General features: G+C 48.8%; 1 protein-coding gene across 1 annotated transcript; it reads left to right on the top strand.

Annotated features, from left to right (window-relative positions):
- The first annotated feature begins 8,506 nt into the window (after window positions 1–8,506).
- Window positions 8,507–10,205, top strand: LOC125548540 (uncharacterized). The gene is made up of 3 exons (XM_048712117.2): window positions 8,507–8,888; window positions 9,089–9,218; window positions 9,365–10,205. Exons 1-3 carry the CDS (start codon window positions 8,753–8,755, stop codon window positions 9,999–10,001), a joined length of 903 nt encoding a protein of 300 aa, XP_048568074.2. The 5' UTR covers window positions 8,507–8,752; the 3' UTR covers window positions 10,002–10,205.
- Window positions 10,206–18,654: the final 8,449 nt, after the last annotated feature.

Genomic DNA, 18,654 nt, shown 5'->3' with positions numbered 1-18,654 from the left:
ATGGATGCCACCACTGTTGCGGCGCAGGGTTCGGCCATAGGCCGAGTGGCTGTCGAGCACTACTTTGAAGAAGTTCTTGAAGGCGCTCGTTCGATAGAGGCTCAGTGCTCGAAGAATATTATGTTTGAATGACATGTATTCCCATTGTAAAAACAATGTTTTATTGAATTTATCAAGGCTGCATTTATACTTTTGCCCAAAAGTGCTATGATGCCTCCTGTGCGGCCGTTTATGTATATATGTATATAACCTGAAAGATTGCAGTCGTCGGCTTCAGCCCCCGCGCATATAATGCAGGGATGTTCGCAGAAGACGCATGTTCACACTTGATCCAACGTCTTGGTCCATTAAGGAGGTGATAGCGCAGCGAACTAGGCAACCGGACTATAATGCTTTAACACTTTCACTTAGCCAGAGGAGTTTGACAGTGGGGCTACTATATAGCCCCTAGTGGCTCCGCACTCATCCGAATTCGGGGTGCGTACATGCCTGGCCGGGAAACGGCCCTTCGTTAAAGCGGAGGAATCCCGAAGATTCCGCTAGGTCATCGAGTGGTTGACCAGTCTCACGCTATATCATGAAAGTCAGTTTTCGGCTTTCTCTACTGAGGTGCTCGTCCGGATGAACCAGGGCACAATCGCAGTAGTTCTCCTGGTGCCGCCTTAGCCGATAGAGCGGAATGTAAGGCAGCAAAACACAGGAGCCGGGCAAACCCAACATTTGACCAAAGACATGATTTAGAGCTGATGCATATAAGGCCAAACTCGCGACGCCGAACACTCCCTAAGGTATTCGGTCTTTATGGTGGAAACTGGGCTTAAGCAGTGCCCTTTGTAATAAGCCCCTGGTGTCCAGGTACGTGTAATATTCTGACGTGGCCACATGCCAATACGTCAGCATCCTTCTCAATTGTACTGAGAATCCGGGGGATGTGTATCAACAAGAGACAGTAAAAAAGGTTTACGCATGGTCTTAATCTAAAAAGAATCCTTGGAATGGGTCCCTACTGCACGTCTGCACCTGTGTCTCCGTTGTGCCGTATCCTGGACGGGTGTAGCACGATGGTCATCTGTATCAATTACATATAGCTGCGCCAGACTCGTCTAACCGCGTCTGTGGTCTTAACGACTTGTAAGATTCTTTAGTTGGTGAGGTCGTTTAGTGTGCGGCTGCCAAGGCAGCCGCACGGTCTTCCGCACGCAAGGAGCGCTCAATATTTCCATTTACTGTAATGATGCCGCGTGGACCGGGCATCTTAAGCATGAGAGAAGCGTACTGCGGTACTGCGTTAAAGCGAGCGAAAGTTTCGCGTCCGAGTAGTGCTTGATAGCCACTTTGGAACGGAGCGATGTGAAAGGTTAACTTTTCGCTGCGGAAGTTATCGGGAAAGCCGAATATAACCTCTAGTAGCAGGGAGCCCGTGCAATGGGCTTCTGGGCCTGGCGTGACTCCTTTAAAGGTAGTATTGCTATGACTAATTTTTGTTGGGTCTATCCCCATGTTGCGGACTGTGTCCTGATATATCAGGTTTAAACTGCTGCCGCCGTCCATCAGGACTCATGTGAAGTGGTATCCGTCAATTATTGGGTCTAATACCAAGGCAGCCCATCCTGCACGCCGGATACTTGCCGAGTAATCCCGATGGTCAAAGGTGATCGGTTGGGACGACCAGTGGCAGAACTCCGCGGTGATAGGCCCTGGGGCATGTGTCTCTAGGAGTGCCGCTTTGTTTCTCCCCTTTATCACGTGTAACACGTTGACTGTTTTGACTTCTGGTGGGAATTTCTTCTGTTCCCCAGTGCTTTGCTTGCGAGGCTCGTCCTCGTCTTCGCTTGGTGTATCCTGCCCCTTATGTTCGGCGTTGAGCTTGCCGGACTGCTTGAAAACCCAACATTCTCTATGGGTATGATTTGCAGGCTTATCGGGGGTGTTGTGGATCTGACATATGTTATCCAGAATCTTGTTTAGGCGGGACAGTTCGTCTTTGTTGCCTTTGGAGGGCAGCTTTTGTTGACCTGGCCGCGAGCTTCTAAATCCAGCGTTTACCGTTGCGCTCTTCAGGTTGTCTTCTTTATTCCGGCGCTTGTTTTTGCTGCATCGTGATTTCCCGTTTCTGTCCTTGACTTCAGATGTACTTGGTTCGCTGGTGCTGCATCGGGCTAACCAGCTGTCCTCGCCCGCTCAAAAGCGGGTCATGCGGCTTGTTAATGCTGCCATTGTTCTCGGCTTTTCTTGGCCGAGGTGTTTGGCAAGCCATTCGTCTCGAACGCTGTGCTTGAAAGCTGCTAAGGCTTCGGCGTCCGGACAGTCGACTATTTGGTTCTTTTTAGTGAGGAACCTGTTCCAAAGCTTTCGGGATGACTCTCCGGGCTGTTGAGTTATATGACTTAAATCGTCTGCATCCGGTGGTCGGACATAGGTCCCTTGAAAATTTGCCCGAAAGGCGTCCTCGAGCTCTTCCCAGCTTCCAATGGAGTTTTCGGGGAGGTTTTTAAGCCAGTGCCGAGCTGGCCCTTTGAGCTTGAGGGGTAAGTACTTGATGGCATGGAGATCGTCTCCTCGAGCCATGTGGATATGGAGGATGTAGTCCTCAATCCAGACCCCAGGGTCTGTCGTTCCATCGTACGCCTCTATGTTTACGGGTTTGAATCCCTCTGGAAATTCATGGTCCAGCACCTCATTGGTGAAACATAGGGGGTGTGCGGCACCCCTGTATTTGGGTGTACCGTGGTGTTTGGATGTTTGTTGTGTTGCATTGCATGCTGGAGCGCGCTTGCGTGGCCCGTATATGGATCTGGTTGCGCCGTCCTTTTGATGCGAGCCCTCGCGTGGATCGCGTACTGGCTTATGTGTGGCGTCGTTTGCCGCTCTATGTTGGTCACGAGGTCGTCTATCCGACCGGATGGCCGTTTTGTTTTTTAATTGCGGGGGATCTAAGGCCTCCTCATCGAGTTCATGTAGCAACTTTTGCTTCGGGTAGCTCTTGGCGTGGCGATTACCGCCGTACTTCACTGCAGTGTTGAGTACTTCACTCCATCTGATTCTGAGTGTGTCTTGTGTAGCCCTGAGCCTTTGCTTCTGCTTTTTCAGACTCCTCGCAGTGGCAACAAGCCTTTGATGGGCATTCTGTTGCTCCGGGTGCCTGTCCGGTGTGATGTCGTCCGGAATGTTATCTTCGACGGAGTCGGGTTGTTCGGTTTGATTCTCCGTGTTGCCATGGTCGGGCGATGGTTCACCCTGCTCTAACGTTGGGTCTATATGATCGTTGTTTCTGCCGAGGCGGGATTTGGAGCGGCGCTTACGCCGCCGCTTTGACTGCTTCTCGAGGGAACAACCCTTCACTGCGTCCTTCCGTTCCTCGTCGTCGTTTTCTTTGGGTGTGTCCACCATGTATACGTCATATGATGAAGTGGGCATCCAGTGCCCTGTGGGCAGTGGTTCCTTTTCGTCTCCTGCATCGTCGTCCATACCGTCAATGTCTTCGGAGTCGAAGTCGAGCATGTCGGTCAAATCATCGACAGTGGCTACTGAGTGGGTGGTGGGTGGGCGGCGAATTTCTTCGTCATCCGCATCCCAATCCTGCCGGACATAGTTCGGCCAGGACTCTCCTGACAAGGAGAGAGACCTTAATGAGTTCAGTATGTCGCCGAAGGGCGAGTGCTGAAAGATATCCGCGGAGGTAAACTCCATGATCGGTGCCCAGTTGGATTCAATAGGCACGGGCGCAGGCGGTTCGGAGTCCGTGGCCAGGGAAGGATCCGGCAGTTCGGCGTCACGGCTCCCGTGAAGGGTAAGGCCAATACTCGGCTCAATCGCCGCTGAAAATACGGCCTCCGTGGCGGGGTCTATCCACTCGTCCATGGATGGCGCAACTGGTTCCGAATTGAGGGTCGGAGCGGTTGCCGGTGCGATCTCCTGAACACTGTCCGATGGTAGAGCTAAATCATGCTCATCGTGACCGTGTGGCGCACTAGGCAGGGGCTCGAATCCATCAAAAATCGAGTCTCCCCGGATATCGGCTGTGTAGTTTAAGCTTCCAAACCTGACCTGGTGGCCAGGGGCGTAACTCTCGATCTTCTCCAGATGGCCAAGCGAGTTGGCCCGCAGTGCGAAGCCGCCGAATACAAAGATCTGTCCGGGGAGAAAAGTCTCACCCTGGACTGCATCGCTATTGATGATTGGAGGAGCCATCAAGCCTAATGATGACGACATAGAGGAACTCTCAATGAAAGCACCAATGTCGGTGTCAAAACCGGCGGATCTCGGGTAGGGGGTCCCGAACTGTGCGTCTAAGGCGGATGGTAACATGAGGCAGGGGACACGATGTTTTACCCAGGTTCGGGCCCTCTTGATGGAGGTAAAACCCTACGTCCTGCTTGATTATTCTTGATAATATGAGTAGTACAAGAGTTGATCTACCACGAGATCGGAGAGGCTAAACCCTAGAAGCTAGCCTATGGTATGATTGTCTATTGTCCTACGGACTAAAACCCTCCGGTTTATATAGACACCGGAGGGGGCTAGGGTTACACAAGGTCGGTTACAAAGGAGGAGGTATACATATCCGTATTGCCTAGCTTGCCTTCCACGCCAAGTAGAGTCCCATCCGGACACGGGACGAAGTCTTCAATCTTGTATTTTCATAGTCCAACAGTCCCGCCAAAGGATATAGTCCGGCTGTCCGGAGACCCCCTAATCCAGGACTCCCTCACCTCCCGAGAGAGATTAGGGCTTGGCGGTGGCTCCGTATCATAAAACGTGAGGAATCCTTCTCTTTGAATTTTTTCTCCCCGAACGTGAATATATAGAGTTGGAGTTGAGGTCGGTGGAGCACCATGGGGCCCACGAGGCAGGGGGCGCGCCCAGGGGGGTAGGCGTCCCCCCACCCTCGTGGACAGGGTGTGGGCCCCCTGGCCTTGATTCTTTCGCCAGTATTTTTTATATATTCTAAAAATATTCTCCGTGAAGTTTCAGGTTATTCCGAGAATTTTTATTTCTGCACAAAAATAACACCATGGCAATTCTGCTGAAAACAGCGTCAGTCCGGGTTAGTTTCATTCAAATCATGCAAGTTAGAGTCCAAAATAAGGGCAAAAGTGTTTGGAAAAGTAGATACGTTGGAGACGTATCAATCTGCCTGCAAGTACACCATAACATGGTAATACCCCCTTTAGCACTTTCCAACCAAAATGCTTAATCTTCCCTGGAAGGCGAAGTTTCCATAGCTCCTTCCAAATCGCATTCAGTTGAGCACTCCCTGAACTATTCAAATTTGCATAATGGTGTCTGAACTGGTGGTTGAACTCCACATGGTATGCCAAACGTACTAAGAAAGTTTCGGATCTAGTGTAGTGCCATGCCACAAAATCTTTCAAAGCTTGAACATGGAGGGGGATTTGAAGTATTCTGCACACATCCACTGGTGAGAACACACTTTGAATTAGTGCCTCGTCCCACTGTCCCGTGTGGGGGTCAGTTATGTTTTGCACTTTTGATAACATAATTCCACCTCTAGGGGTAATAAGCTTCCTTGTTGCACTAGATGGAATCCATGGATCCTCCCAAATATTAATCTATGAATCAATGCCCACTCGCCAAATACAGCCCCTCTTGAAAGTTTGTATCCCAGCAACTGTACTTTGCCACGTAAACGAGAAACATTTCTTTGGGCCAGCTTTTAGGATATCATCATCTGGATAATATTCCACACTCAGAACACGTGCACACAAAGAGTCGGGATTCTGGAGAAGTCACCAACACTGCTTTGCTGACATAGCAAGGTTAAAGTTGTGCAGGTCTCAAAACCCCATACCTCGCTTCTTCTTCGGGACACACATTTTCCATCATGCAAACTAGTGCATTTTCTTTTTCTCTTCTCCGCCACCCCACTAGAAACTCGACAATTCATCAGTAATTGATTTACACTAGTGGTTGGAGCCCGCCATTGCGGGTCGCTTGAGAGGAAGCTATACGCACCTTACCACCTTGTCAAAAAATTAAAAAAATATTCTCGCGTCACGTGCACATCACAACCATCTTAAAAGGAAAAAGAAAAAACCTAGAAAAACTTCTCTCAATAAAAATCTCCCTACCATTTAAAACAACCCTAAAAAAGACTTTCTCACCGTGACCAACCAGCATGCGCCACATGGCATAGCTGGTTGGCCACCATTCTAGCGCCTCTTAATGGGTTTAAAAAATATTCTCGCTTCACGTGGACATCACAACCATCTTAAAAGAAAAAAAGAAAAAGCCTAAAAAAACTTCTCTCAATAAAAGTCTCCCTACCATTTAAAAAAACTATAAAAAATACTTTCTCACCGTGACCAACCAGCATGCGCCACATGGGTAGCTGGTTGGCCACCATTCTAGCGCCTCTTAATGGGTTTAATATCCCTTTCGGTAACTTAAACACGGACATAGTAGAAGATGGAATTGCCTGCACCACTGCTCTTAGGAGAATCTCTTTACCTTGAACTGATAATTTTTTCCTTTCCATCTCTTCAATCTCTGGCATACTCTGTCAACAAGATGCTGAAAACAGTCACTGCGGTCAATACTAACAATGGTTGGTAGACCCAAATACTTGTCAGACAAAGCTTCAGTTAATATATCTAGTATTACACAAACACTATCCCTTTCATTTACTTTGGTGTTTGGACTGAAAAAGATGCTGGATTTTGGGGTATACTTACCCTGGTGTAAGTTTTTCTACTCCCACGCTGCCCTGAAATGTTTCTTTGTCACCGTAAGTCCAGCCTAGAAATGTGAATCCGCAAGGTTTTCAACATGCATGGGACACATCTTTTGGTATGGTATACAGAGATGATTACTGGATCTAGTGCCCCACAAAGTCGTTCTGACCCGTAAAAAACCTGTGATTGTGGCACCGTGCTGCGCCATGAAATCTCATGAGAGCATGTTACTATATCTCCACAACGACGACCTGTAATGCTTCTGAATCCACATGACAGCGAACCAAGTTGTACTGTATAATCAGCAAGCGCGCAAAGTTCATAAGTACAGCGAACCAACGAAAAATTCAAACACACACATCATAATCTCTGCTAAAAGAAATGGCATGGCGGCACGACCCCAACAAACTAGCATGTGAATCTGTTAATGTTGCGACGCGCTTCATTTAAAAACCATTTTTGCCAGGTCCTCAGAGTCCAACTCTTTGAAACATGTCGGAACAGAAACATTAGTCAAAGCTACTAGAACCGCAGCCTCTTCCCTTCTTGCGTTGCCACCATTTTCTTGCTGGGGATGTGATCTTAGAATAATACGGCAGCCTGGACCTCGCGTTGGCACCACTGTGTACACCATGATTGCCGTCTTCTTTCCCTCTCCCCAACTAGAATAAGAAAGAGGCAATGGTCAATGTGCCACCCATGCCATGCCAGTTCGTGATGTCAAACGGATTCGGTGTAACTGCATGCAAACCGGGTGCTCTCCTCCGGTCTCGCCCAAGCTCGTGAGTCAGAGCGCTTGACCACCTGCGCTGCTCAGGGTGTAGAAACTCGGATGCTCCCTTCCTCTGCCGAAAGCATCGCCAAAGTATTCGTACGGTCATGCCCTAGCTATGCTCTTTGTTTAGTACGGTGCTTATCCGCATGCATGGGCGCGAGTTTGACAGACGAAGCAAAGCACTGCGGTTTTCGTGGATCGGGGAGAAGCGGCATCACCGCGTTCGTCTGGGCTCTGAAGCTGACGCACTCGTCATCACAAGACACAATTGGATTCTACTCCTAGTAGATTTCAGAGATTGATCAGCTTGGCTATACTGCCGCGGCGAGAATATTGGTGCAGTTCGGGGTGCGCCATGGCTCGCTCATCTGCTCCCCGTTCGATCGGTTTCAGCCCTGCGTCAGTCTGACTCTGAAACTGGATCAGATCCGTGACCGGGTGCGACATTTCATCAGAGTTTCAGTGCCACCACACGCGGGATCGATCGGGGGCGAAGCCATGACGTCCGCCAAGAAACGCGGAGAAGAAGCTCAGGCGGCCGCTACTACCCACGCGTCTTCCATCTGATCGATCCACTGAAGGGAAACCCCGAAATGTGGAGCACATTTGGCACGAAACGCAGACGGGCCGCACCGCAGCTTCCCAGATGGATTTTTCTAAGCACATCTCCTCCGCGTGACCGAGCAACAAGTGGCCGGTCGATCGTCTCGCGCACAAGTACAGAGGGAGGAATTATATATGACCGATGCCCACTGACGCCCAGAAGTAGAAGAGAAGCGACCCCCGAAATTAGATGGCAGTCAACAGCAGCAGCCCGATAATACGCGCGCGAAACCAAAATTTATTTGGAAAAATACGGCCACGGAGCGGGACAATGCTACGGTCGAGGGGAGAGAGACAGAGACGGCGTCGTCGGGATAATGGTCGTACCACGTAGGTACGTACGCGGCCCCACCTCCACCCACCCAAGCCCCCTGATTGCTCAGACGCCCGGTATAAAAGGCGGCGCGCCCCCTCCTGCAAGCCTACTAGCCTTGTCTGCCTTCCATCTGCTGCGCTGCTGCAACACCGCGAGTCCACAACGCACAGCACCACCCACACCGACCCAGCTCGCCGCCCGCTGCAGGAAGGTTCGATCAATCCATACGCCCTGCCTCCGTGCCGCGGCAGCGACGAGAGGCCTCCTTCCTGCTCGCGCGCGCGCCGGCCTGTGTTTTATTGGGCGGATTTAGGCGGGGAATTCGGCGGCGTGGTGGTGGTGGAGCGAGAGGGACCAGCAGGCATGGGGCGCGCGCCGTGCTGCGACAAGGCGAGCGTGAAGAGGGGCCCGTGGGCGCCGGAGGAGGACGAGCTGCTGCGCAGCTACGTCCGGAGCCACGGCGCCGTCGGCAACTGGATCGCGCTCCCGCAGAAAGCAGGTACGTGCGTACGTGTAGCCGCGGCGCGTGCTGCAGCAATCGCCGCCCCGGCCGGCGCTAGCCTGGCCTGCCGGTGCGGCGGTGCCGGGGAAGGACTAGATAGGGATCGATCGCTGCCGGCCGGCCGGCGTCGTCCTTTTGTGGTTCGAGGAGCTTCCTAATTTCCCATGGTTGCTAAGCTTTGACTCGTGCGCGCGCAGGGCTTAACCGGTGCGGCAAGAGCTGCCGGCTGAGGTGGCTCAACTACCTCCGGCCGGACATCAAGCACGGCGGCTACACCGAGCAGGAGGACATGGTCATCTGCTCCCTCTACAACTCCATCGGAAGCAGGTAAACCGATTTAGCTGAGCGCATGTGCACTGAATCGCATGCGGATTCCAAAGCGTCCCGTCAGATTTGTTTGTAGCTGCCACTCCTGCAGTATTGTCACGTAATTGACTGATCGTGTCTCTCTGGTGTGTGTGCCCGACCTGCAGGTGGTCTATCATCGCGTCCAAGCTTCCCGGCAGGACGGACAACGACGTCAAGAACTACTGGAACACCAAGCTCAAGAAGAAGGCCATGGCCATGCACCAGCAGCAGCAGTACCACCGCCACCACGGCACCGCCGCCCGGGGACATGCCCGCGGCGCGACGATCGCCACGCCACCGCCCGCCCCGCAGAGCCAATGCGCATCGTACATGCAGCCGTCGCCCGCGTCCGCCTCGTCCGCCGTCACCACGGCGAGCGGCGACGCGGCCAGCTTCGGCGCCATGTACTCCCCGTCCCACCAGGCCGCGCCACTCGCTCACTACAACGTCAACGCGGCGGCGCCGCTCGCCGAATTCCCGGCCATGCCGACGCCGGCCGCCGCCAACAGCTGGGCCATCAACATGGCCTTCGAGGACATGTTCTTGCCCGAGCTGGTCGGGGGCGGCGACTTCTCCCAGGCGGACCTGTTCGGCGGGTTCGGGGCGTCGCTGCTGCAAGCGCAAGACAGCAGGGCGCAATCGTCCCTGCAGGAGCTCTCCGCGTGCTACTTCCCTAACGCGCAGGCGGAGATGTGGGCGGCCGCCGCCGACCACGTCAACGTCAAGCCGCCGGGCGCCGGCCTGTGCCCCAGCCTGACATGAGAAACAAAACCAAGCCACTAATGTCAGCGCATCCATGCGCAAGATGTTCATGCCTAGTCGTCGATCGCCGTAGCTGCTGGCTGGCTGGCTGGCGCCGCCTTGCCCCTGTTAATTTTCTGTGTCCATGAGATGGATTATTACATGTACATTATCTTATCCGCCACTCCACTGCTATGTCATAGATGATGAGCTAGATTTGGATTCCGTCCCAATTTGCCACTGTTGGGTTCTGCCTACCAAGTACCAACCATGCAGTCCGGCTACTGTGCGAGCTTGAGTTAGTGCGATCGATGTGACCTGGACATGGCTCTGTCAAATCCGAATCCCCCTTGGAGATTGATTTTGTAAAGTCGTCCTAGTTCTCGCGCCCAAGTCCGCCTCTAGTCTAAGTAGCCAATCACCAGTCGACTAAAAGAACCTGTAGTGAGAGAGACTGTATATCACACACACACACACACACACACACACGCACTGCTGAGAATAAATACTGTACGTATGTACTATGTGTTTGATCAATTCATATGGTTGTTGCTTCGTCCGATGGAGCTAAAAAGCTAGGCAGGGGGCCGGCAACGAGAAGCGCATGATGTACCGCGCAGGTTCTTGGTGTGACGCGCTGGATGACGGCGACGAACTGAAGCTGGGCCGGGCGGTGCCGGTGCCGTGTGTACGTGTGCGCGATGGACCAGGTCGATCGATCATGGGGCGCACATGCTTTGCATGGGCAGCAGGCAGTGTCATGCACGGACCCGGCCGTTAAACCGATCATGGACATGGAGCGAAGCGAAGAAAGAAAGATGCACCCAGCTAGGTTAGCTAGCAGGCGTGTGGATGCAAGCGAGCAACCGGGCCGGACGGATGATTAGATTAGATTCTCCTCCTCCATGTAGCAAGCCAATCACCACGCCACGCATTTGATTACTCCATCTTATAGAGTACTACCCTATGTCCATCGGCCTGGTCTGTTGAAGCACATGGGCAATGGATTAAGGCGTTGCCAAGATTGTTAACTAGCATAGCATAGTGGTCACGTTTAGTTAGGCGCGTGCCGTCCCGTTTTTCTTTTGCATCGGAATTCGGGGAGGCGTGTGCTTGATCTTGACACACTTGCGCATGCAAAGCCGCGAGAGCAAGGTGACCATGTCCAACCCAAGTGCTAAGCAGAGGTGAACGTGTCAATCAAAACTCAAGTGCAGCCCGTACGTCGGGTTCCAAGAAACTTCCGGCTCGCCTTGCCACGGATAAAAAAGGCTCGCTCGTGTCCGTCGATCGATGCTCCGGGTCGCAAGAAACCGGTCGCAACTTTCACCGCATGCGACGACCCTAGAAGCTCCCCCTCCAGTGACGCCACCAATCATCGCCGCATCATCGTCGCCGTATAGTAAGATCGAACCAGCTTACTACTACTCGATCGTACGTACTACTGGCTAGTCTAGTCGCGCACATATAAATTTCTATCCATAGATATCCATCCTTTCCTTTCCCTTGTGGCGCGTCGCATCGGAACTTGGGAGGCGCGATATGGATGGATGGATGGGGCGCCCATTATTTTTCTCCTGGGCGGACGGACGGGCTCGGCGCGGTCGGTGTCAAGGTGGGAGGTCAGCACGCGCCCGCCCGCCGCTGACATTGCGCTGAAGGGAAGGTTCGGTCTGGCTCTGGCCTGGCCCGTGACGCATGCACGTACGAGCGGGTCGGTCCGTCGGTCCGGGGTTGCACACATCATGTCGCACCGCGCTTGCTGCTTGGTCCGAGTCCTGGCTCGCATCGCATCTCATCGGCATGGGGTGGCTGCTGCATGATTTTCGGGCACTGTCGCGTCTCGCTCTCGCGCACGTCACGGGAACAGACATGGGCAATGGCGCATGGACCTGGTGCGTACTCTATGCACATACGTACTTTAAAGGGTAAAATGCGGTGAAGTTACGACAGGAATAATCCGTGTCTGGTTAGCTACAAGATGGTGCTACTGGTCGTAAAGTGCCATTCTAGGTTAGTTTAGTCGTGCATGGCTAGTTAAACAATCAAAAGGTCCGTGGCCTAATTTGTACTATTAGTCCCTTTTGGGACTGGAAATGGTAAATACTACTCCGGCCGTCTCAAAAATATAACAACGTCTTTTACACTACACTAGTGTAAAAAACGTTTTTATATTTTGAGACGGAGAGAGTAGATGATACGCCGCACGTTTATTGCGAGAATATTTTGCAACATATTTAAATGTGATTTGTTGTATGAAACATGAATATTTTAAAGTAATTATATAAAAAAACTAAAATTGAAAGTACATAATTTATTATGTTTGATTATTATATAGTCGTAAAATGTTTATTAAATATAAATAGGATATGAGAAAATTCTTATATATGTTTGCATGTTGTCTTTTTTTCCATGCGTGTTTAATGATGAAAAGACATGTTTGCATGTTGAGAGACTTATGATAGTGGGATGGGCCTTTTCTCATGAATGTTGTGTGATGATGTGGCATGCTTGCATGTTGAGAGAAATAGTTAGTGAGAGTTAACTATTTAGATATAGAAGATATGTATACTCTTATGCTACGCTAGGCATTTGCTGTACGTACCTTGTACTTGTAAAAACCGTACTTTAGTACGTATACTGGCGTCCAGTTCATATCGTAGGGACTAGTATGGCTTGCTGGTTTCTGGTTTGGGTTAACTTGGCAATGAAGTTGATAGTAGTGCTTAGCAATTGATCTCATCATCTTTTGATGCTTTTTTTACACCCCACGGCGAGTTAAAACTTAAACCAAGCGCCCGGAGTTGCTAAGGGCAAGTCAGTCGAGGGAAGTACGTACGTAGTACGTATGGATCGACCAGGCGTGAAACCGTGCCTTTTTTTATTGTTATTATTGTTATAAATTTATTAGAGAAAAGGCAACTGAAACAGTGCGTGTCGCCCATCTGTTTGATGGAAAGTTGGAGATTGCTTTGCATGAGTAGTCTAGTCACTGAGAAACTTGTGCCATTTGGATTCTTGACTGTACTGCCACGTTTACTAGTCAACAGCAGGCGGCTGGACAAATTTATCAAGTTACCCCGCTTGGTTCCTCGTTTTAGTACACCTGTAAAATATACCCCTGTAAAATAAAAACGGATAGGCCTGTCGTTGGTGCTTGGCATGTCGTTTTTGGGCTGTAAGTTTTACACTGGTTTTCTCGTTTACACCCGTATCAGGCCGGTATCCGATACAGACCAGAGGCCGTCGTTTTTCCCCACCTCGCCTCTCGCTCGAGGCCAAGATCGAGTTGCGCCGCCGGGAGGCGCCGGCGCTGGTGTCCACGAGGTGGTCAAGCAACGGCGTTCGCGACGGCGACATGGTGAGGCGCAGAAGACGGTGGCCACGACGGGGGTTAGGCGCGCCGACGACGGCGACTCGTTCCTGGCCGCGATGGTGACGGCGACTCGCTCCTGGCCGCGACAATGACGGCGACTCGCTCCTGGCCGCGACGGCAACGTTGGCCGGCAGCCGTGACCTGACCGTGACGGCGAATCGCTCATCCTCCTCTGCTCCACCAAGGTATCCTCCCTCCTCCTCCTCCTCCTCCTCCTCCTCTGCCATCCCTCCCCGCCCCTTCCCCGTTCAATCTGCGGCGGAGTACTCCTTGGTGACGTGGCCGTCCTGCTTGGTCATGATTAGCCCGAACCCTCCTGCCAGTTAACAGCTGCTGCCAAAGTTTCACAAGAATTCAGTTCGTTAGCTGCTGTCGAAGTTCAGATTGATGTAAACCTAGAAATACTGATAAACAAATAGATGAACAATGGTCCAATGATTTGTTTATGAACAGGGTCCAATAAACTTCCATGGGTTTATGAATAGTTCATATGTTTTCTTTGTCCAGTTGTGCAAATAGAATGCTAACTAAGCTGGGCCTGTTTGATAAGTTATATAACTGCAGCACCTATTATTGCTACTGATATCATTGGCTCATTGCTGCCTTTGTGCAATGCAGAACTGTTAAGAGTGATTTGGAGGATTCAAGATTCTGTGAAGCTCTTTTGACATTTAAAGCTCAGAACTGAAGGTACTTAATAAACTCAAAAGCATTCAGTCCAGCTTGTGTGTGTGTCACTGATTTATTCTTCATTGTTTTGCGCATGTGCTTGTCTATATACATCTATACTCAACAGTTACATCAATCAATAAAAGTATGGTAATATCTTTTCATGTTACACTAATCTCGTTATCTTGATGTGCTAGTGCTCCTTTTATTCCAATGTCATAACATAGATTATATATACTACTGTGTTTACTTTGAAGGAGTTGCGGTATTTATTTTGTAATCTCTTCTCGCTAGATAATGGATACGAGTAACCATGATGATGGATATGAGTCATGTACTGATTCTGAGGAGGAGGAGGAGGAGGAGGAGGAGATGATGTTTCTTGTCTTCCCAACAATATATTGTATATCTTCTAGGAGGGAAAAGATTCCAGTGAACACATCCATTCTTACGGGAGCTAAGTATATCCGAGAAATATTGGATGGCCACCCTCAACGGTGCCTTGATATTCTTAGGATGGAATCCCATATCTTCCAACTTCTATGTGACCATCTTAGATCCAAAAATCTTCTAAAAAATTCAAAAGGAGTCAGTGTTGAAGAGCAACTAGGGATGTTTATGTACATGCTATCCAGGAATGCGAGTTATCGTACGTTGACTGATAGGTTTCAGCACAGTCCTGAAACGGTGCATAGGCATATCAATGGATGCTTCAACGCTATGAGATCATTGGCATTTGACCTTATCAAGCATAGTTCGCTAGATACTCATTGGAAAATATCAACAAATCCCCAGTTTTGGCCTTTCTTTGAGGTACACGCCATCCCTTGCTATGTACTTTAGGAATTTATATCCTCCCTTAGTATGACACATATAGTAACCATAGCTTGTTTAATGCAGAACTGCCTAGGGGCAATAGATGGGACTCATGTTCCCATGACCATTACATCCAACGAGGCTGCTCCATACAGGAATAGAAAGGGGACCCTCTCCCAAAATGTGATGGTCGCCTGCGACTTCGATCTCAACTTTGTTTATGTGTCAGCTGGTTGGGAGGGGTCTGCCTCAGATGCCGGAGTATTGAAATCTGCTATTCAATCGGGCTTCCATGTACCTCCGGGCAAGTATTATTTGGTTGACGGAGGCTATGCAAACACACCACAGTTTCTAGCTCCATACCGTGGAGTTCGTTACCATCTAAAAGATTTCGGTAGAGGTGGCCCTCGTCCAAAGAACCCCAAAGAACTATTCAATCTAAGGCATGCCCGTCTACGGAACCATATAGAGCGTACAATTGGTGTATGGAAAATGCGATTTCCTATTTTAAAAGTTGGCACACATTACCCAATTGACACTCAAGTCAAAATTCCTATGGCGGCAACTGTATTTCATAATATAATCCGGAGTCACAGAGGTGATGAACAATGGCTAGATACGCAACAAATGCAAATTGACCCTCTTCTATTTGTCACTCTTCCTGATGGAGATGACAGACCTCGACATGTTCCTACATCCTCAAGCAATCAAAGGGACCTTGGTAATTCTATGAGAGATGAAATTGCCAACAGGATGTGGGCGGACTATCAAAGAATTCGAAGTGAAAGATCTTCACGGAGATCTACTAGCTAATAATTTAAGTTTTTATTCTGTCAAAGTAATTTATTGTAATGATGTGGAATTTGAGATATAAAGATGACATTTGAGTTATGTTAATGTTTCATTTGAGTTATGTAAGGATGACATTTGAGTTATGTTATTAGGATCGATCCTATATATTAGCAACATTTGAGTTATGTTAATGTTTCATTTCATATTACTTGATGTGATTTTGCATTTTCAGATTCTTATATTTCTTAATGTGATGTTGGATTTTCATATTCTTATGTTGCTTAATGTGATCAGATTCTTGTATTGATTTATTGCTAAAGTTACATTGTCATAGGTTCAATATGACGCAAAATAGGGCTAAGTGGACAGCAAGGTATGAGAAAGGCCTCGTGGAGGTACTTACAGAGTACAATCTATCTCATTACCGTGGCAAAAATGGGTGGACTACCGAAGGATGGAATCAAGTTTTCAAGGAACTGAACAATTTATATCCAGAGGCAAGGTTTACCAAGGATCAGGTTCAAGATAAGGAAGCCCAGTTGAAAAAGCACTACAAAAATATCAAGTTGATAGTCAACCGCTCTGGAATATCATGGAATGATATTGCATGTGTGATCAACACCACGCCTGAAAAATGGGAAGAGATCATTGCAGTAAGTTTTTATTCCTTCTAACTTTTGATTTCCTTATATGTGCATGAACTTTTCATGCCTATGCATGATCTGCTCACACCTTTCTATTCATTATGTAGGAGGACCCAAAGCTCAAAATGTATGAAGGAAAGAGCTTTCCATTGTACGAGGCATTGGGTGTGCTCTATGAAGGACACATTGCGCAAGGAAGACACTGCCTCACATCAAGGAAGCCTCCGATTGGCACAAAAACAGGTAGCAACTTTGGAGCGAAGGATAAGATGGTTGCAAGCACTAGCAAGAAAAATACAAGACATGGAAGAGATGACAACGTAAGGACTTCTTCAATAATTGACATCAATGATACTCCTACATTAGATGATGTGGATGAAAGAGAGAACACTGTCAATGACGAGGAAGAATTAGCCAGTGAAGATGTTGATGGCGATCAACCACAAATAAGTGAATCAAGTGCAAAAGGGAAAAAAACTAAGAAACAAAAAGGTGCCACATCTGTACAGCGGCTTGAAGATTCCATGATGGCTTATGTGAATTTCAAGAAAGATCAAGCTTCCAAGAAGGAAAAAGTGTCACAGCAAGGAAAACAACCCTCAATTACAGAATGCTTACAGGTCTTGAATGACATGGATGATGTTCCCGACGAGGTCAAAATCTTTGCCTCTGATGTTTTCAAGGATGCAGCAAATCGTGAGATTTTCCTGGGTTACAACTCAAGATTGCAGGGTATGTGGCTAAAGAAGGAAGTCGACAAGATTAGTCCTCAGCCTCCTCCTTGTAAGTACCATTATCTTGGTTTTCTGCATTTCTTCTCCCCACTGAAGATAAGTTTGTAAGGCTTAGTTGAGCGAGTATTCCTTTGCAGCTCGGCTTTCATCTGGTGCTATTCCTTCAATCAATCTGGTGCTCTGATCAAAGGTATTGTCCGTGCTCCTTTTATTTTTGCTAGGTTAATCAATAGAATGTATCCCAATCTTCATTTTTGCTTGCCCTGTTTATTGCATGATTGCTTGCCCTGTTTATTGGGGTTCTACAAATGGTCTCAGCTTCAGAGTTATATTGTTGGTGCTGATGTTCCAATCCCCCTTTGCAACATAATATTCTAGACATGTGTAGACTTGTTGCTGCCTAGAACATTTTTCTTATTCAAGATTTTGTTTATATTGCTGCCATGTTGTTTCTTCATCGGTGTTTCTTGAAAAATAATGCAGTTTCTTTAAACTTGAGTGACATGCTATGGCTACCTTGCACCATCTGGCTCCCCTTGGTAATTCAGGATTTTGTGCTAATCTTTTTGACATGCATGGTTGTTCTCAACATCCGTGGTTTGTATCATTCTTAGAGCACAAAGTGATCATTATATAGCTAATGTTTTTTTCTCAGGTCGCCTTTTCGCATGATTCTATGGTTACCCAAGTCCATGAAGCAGTCATAATCTTTCAGAAATATTTTATGTCTAGACGCACACCGATTCAACAATTGCCGAGTCCTAACTTTGGTTATGTACCATGCCAACGAGACAAGACAAGTATGCCTCTATAGAATTGTAATTTAAATTGCTGACTTTGAGCACTATGAGTTATCGGAACTATTTTCAAATGGAAGATTGCAAAAATATGATTTTTTTTACTGATGTTGTGCTATTGTAATATAAATGAAAATTTTAGCTCATTTTATACTTGTCCAATTTGTGTCGAAGTGCAGTTGTATTGGAAATTGCTTGTGTAGTCTGTGCTGTTGAATATGCGTGTACTCACGCATATTTTACAAGTGGATTGAAACCTGGAGAGCCAAGCACATATTACAACCGGATAGAAAATACCACCCTTCGGAATGTATTTGGTTGGAGGGTGGTATAATACAGGTGTAAAAGATTACAGGGGTGGCAGAAAAACTACATTCCAAGCGGGGCCTAAGCATATTCAAAACGGACCCTGAAACAGCTCGTAAGCTCCGGATCGAGCTGTCGGGACGCAGTTTTTCATCCCGCAGCATACTGTATCGATCCGCGGATCAGTCTGGACATTCATTTCCCGCAAACTGAAAGCAAACCAAGAGAACTTTATGAGAGTCCGGACATCAGCCTTGTAGGACTCCACCACTCTCTGCTCACCCAAAACCCCGTCCGGACCCCGCATGTCTATCCTTCTCAATTTCTCTGCATCCGCTTTCTATCTCGCCGACGCTGCCGCTCCACCACACCGTCTGCGCGCCAAGCCCTTCCCGAAACTCCACCGCCTCCACCACTACACTCGGCCTCCACACCGTGTGTCCTCCGCCGTCGGTCCACACCTCTCGTCCGTTCACTGCACAGATACCATCCGCCCCTACGGTAGTCATCACGCCCGACAAGTGTTCGTGGACCTTCTAA

Source organism: Triticum urartu, chromosome 3A (assembly GCF_056163025.1).
Source record: "Triticum urartu cultivar PI428250 chromosome 3A, HENAU_Tu73, whole genome shotgun sequence".
Lineage (NCBI taxonomy): Eukaryota > Viridiplantae > Streptophyta > Magnoliopsida > Poales > Poaceae > Triticum > Triticum urartu.
Note: the sequence above shows the minus strand (reverse complement) of the source record. Positions and strands in the feature narration are given on the sequence as shown.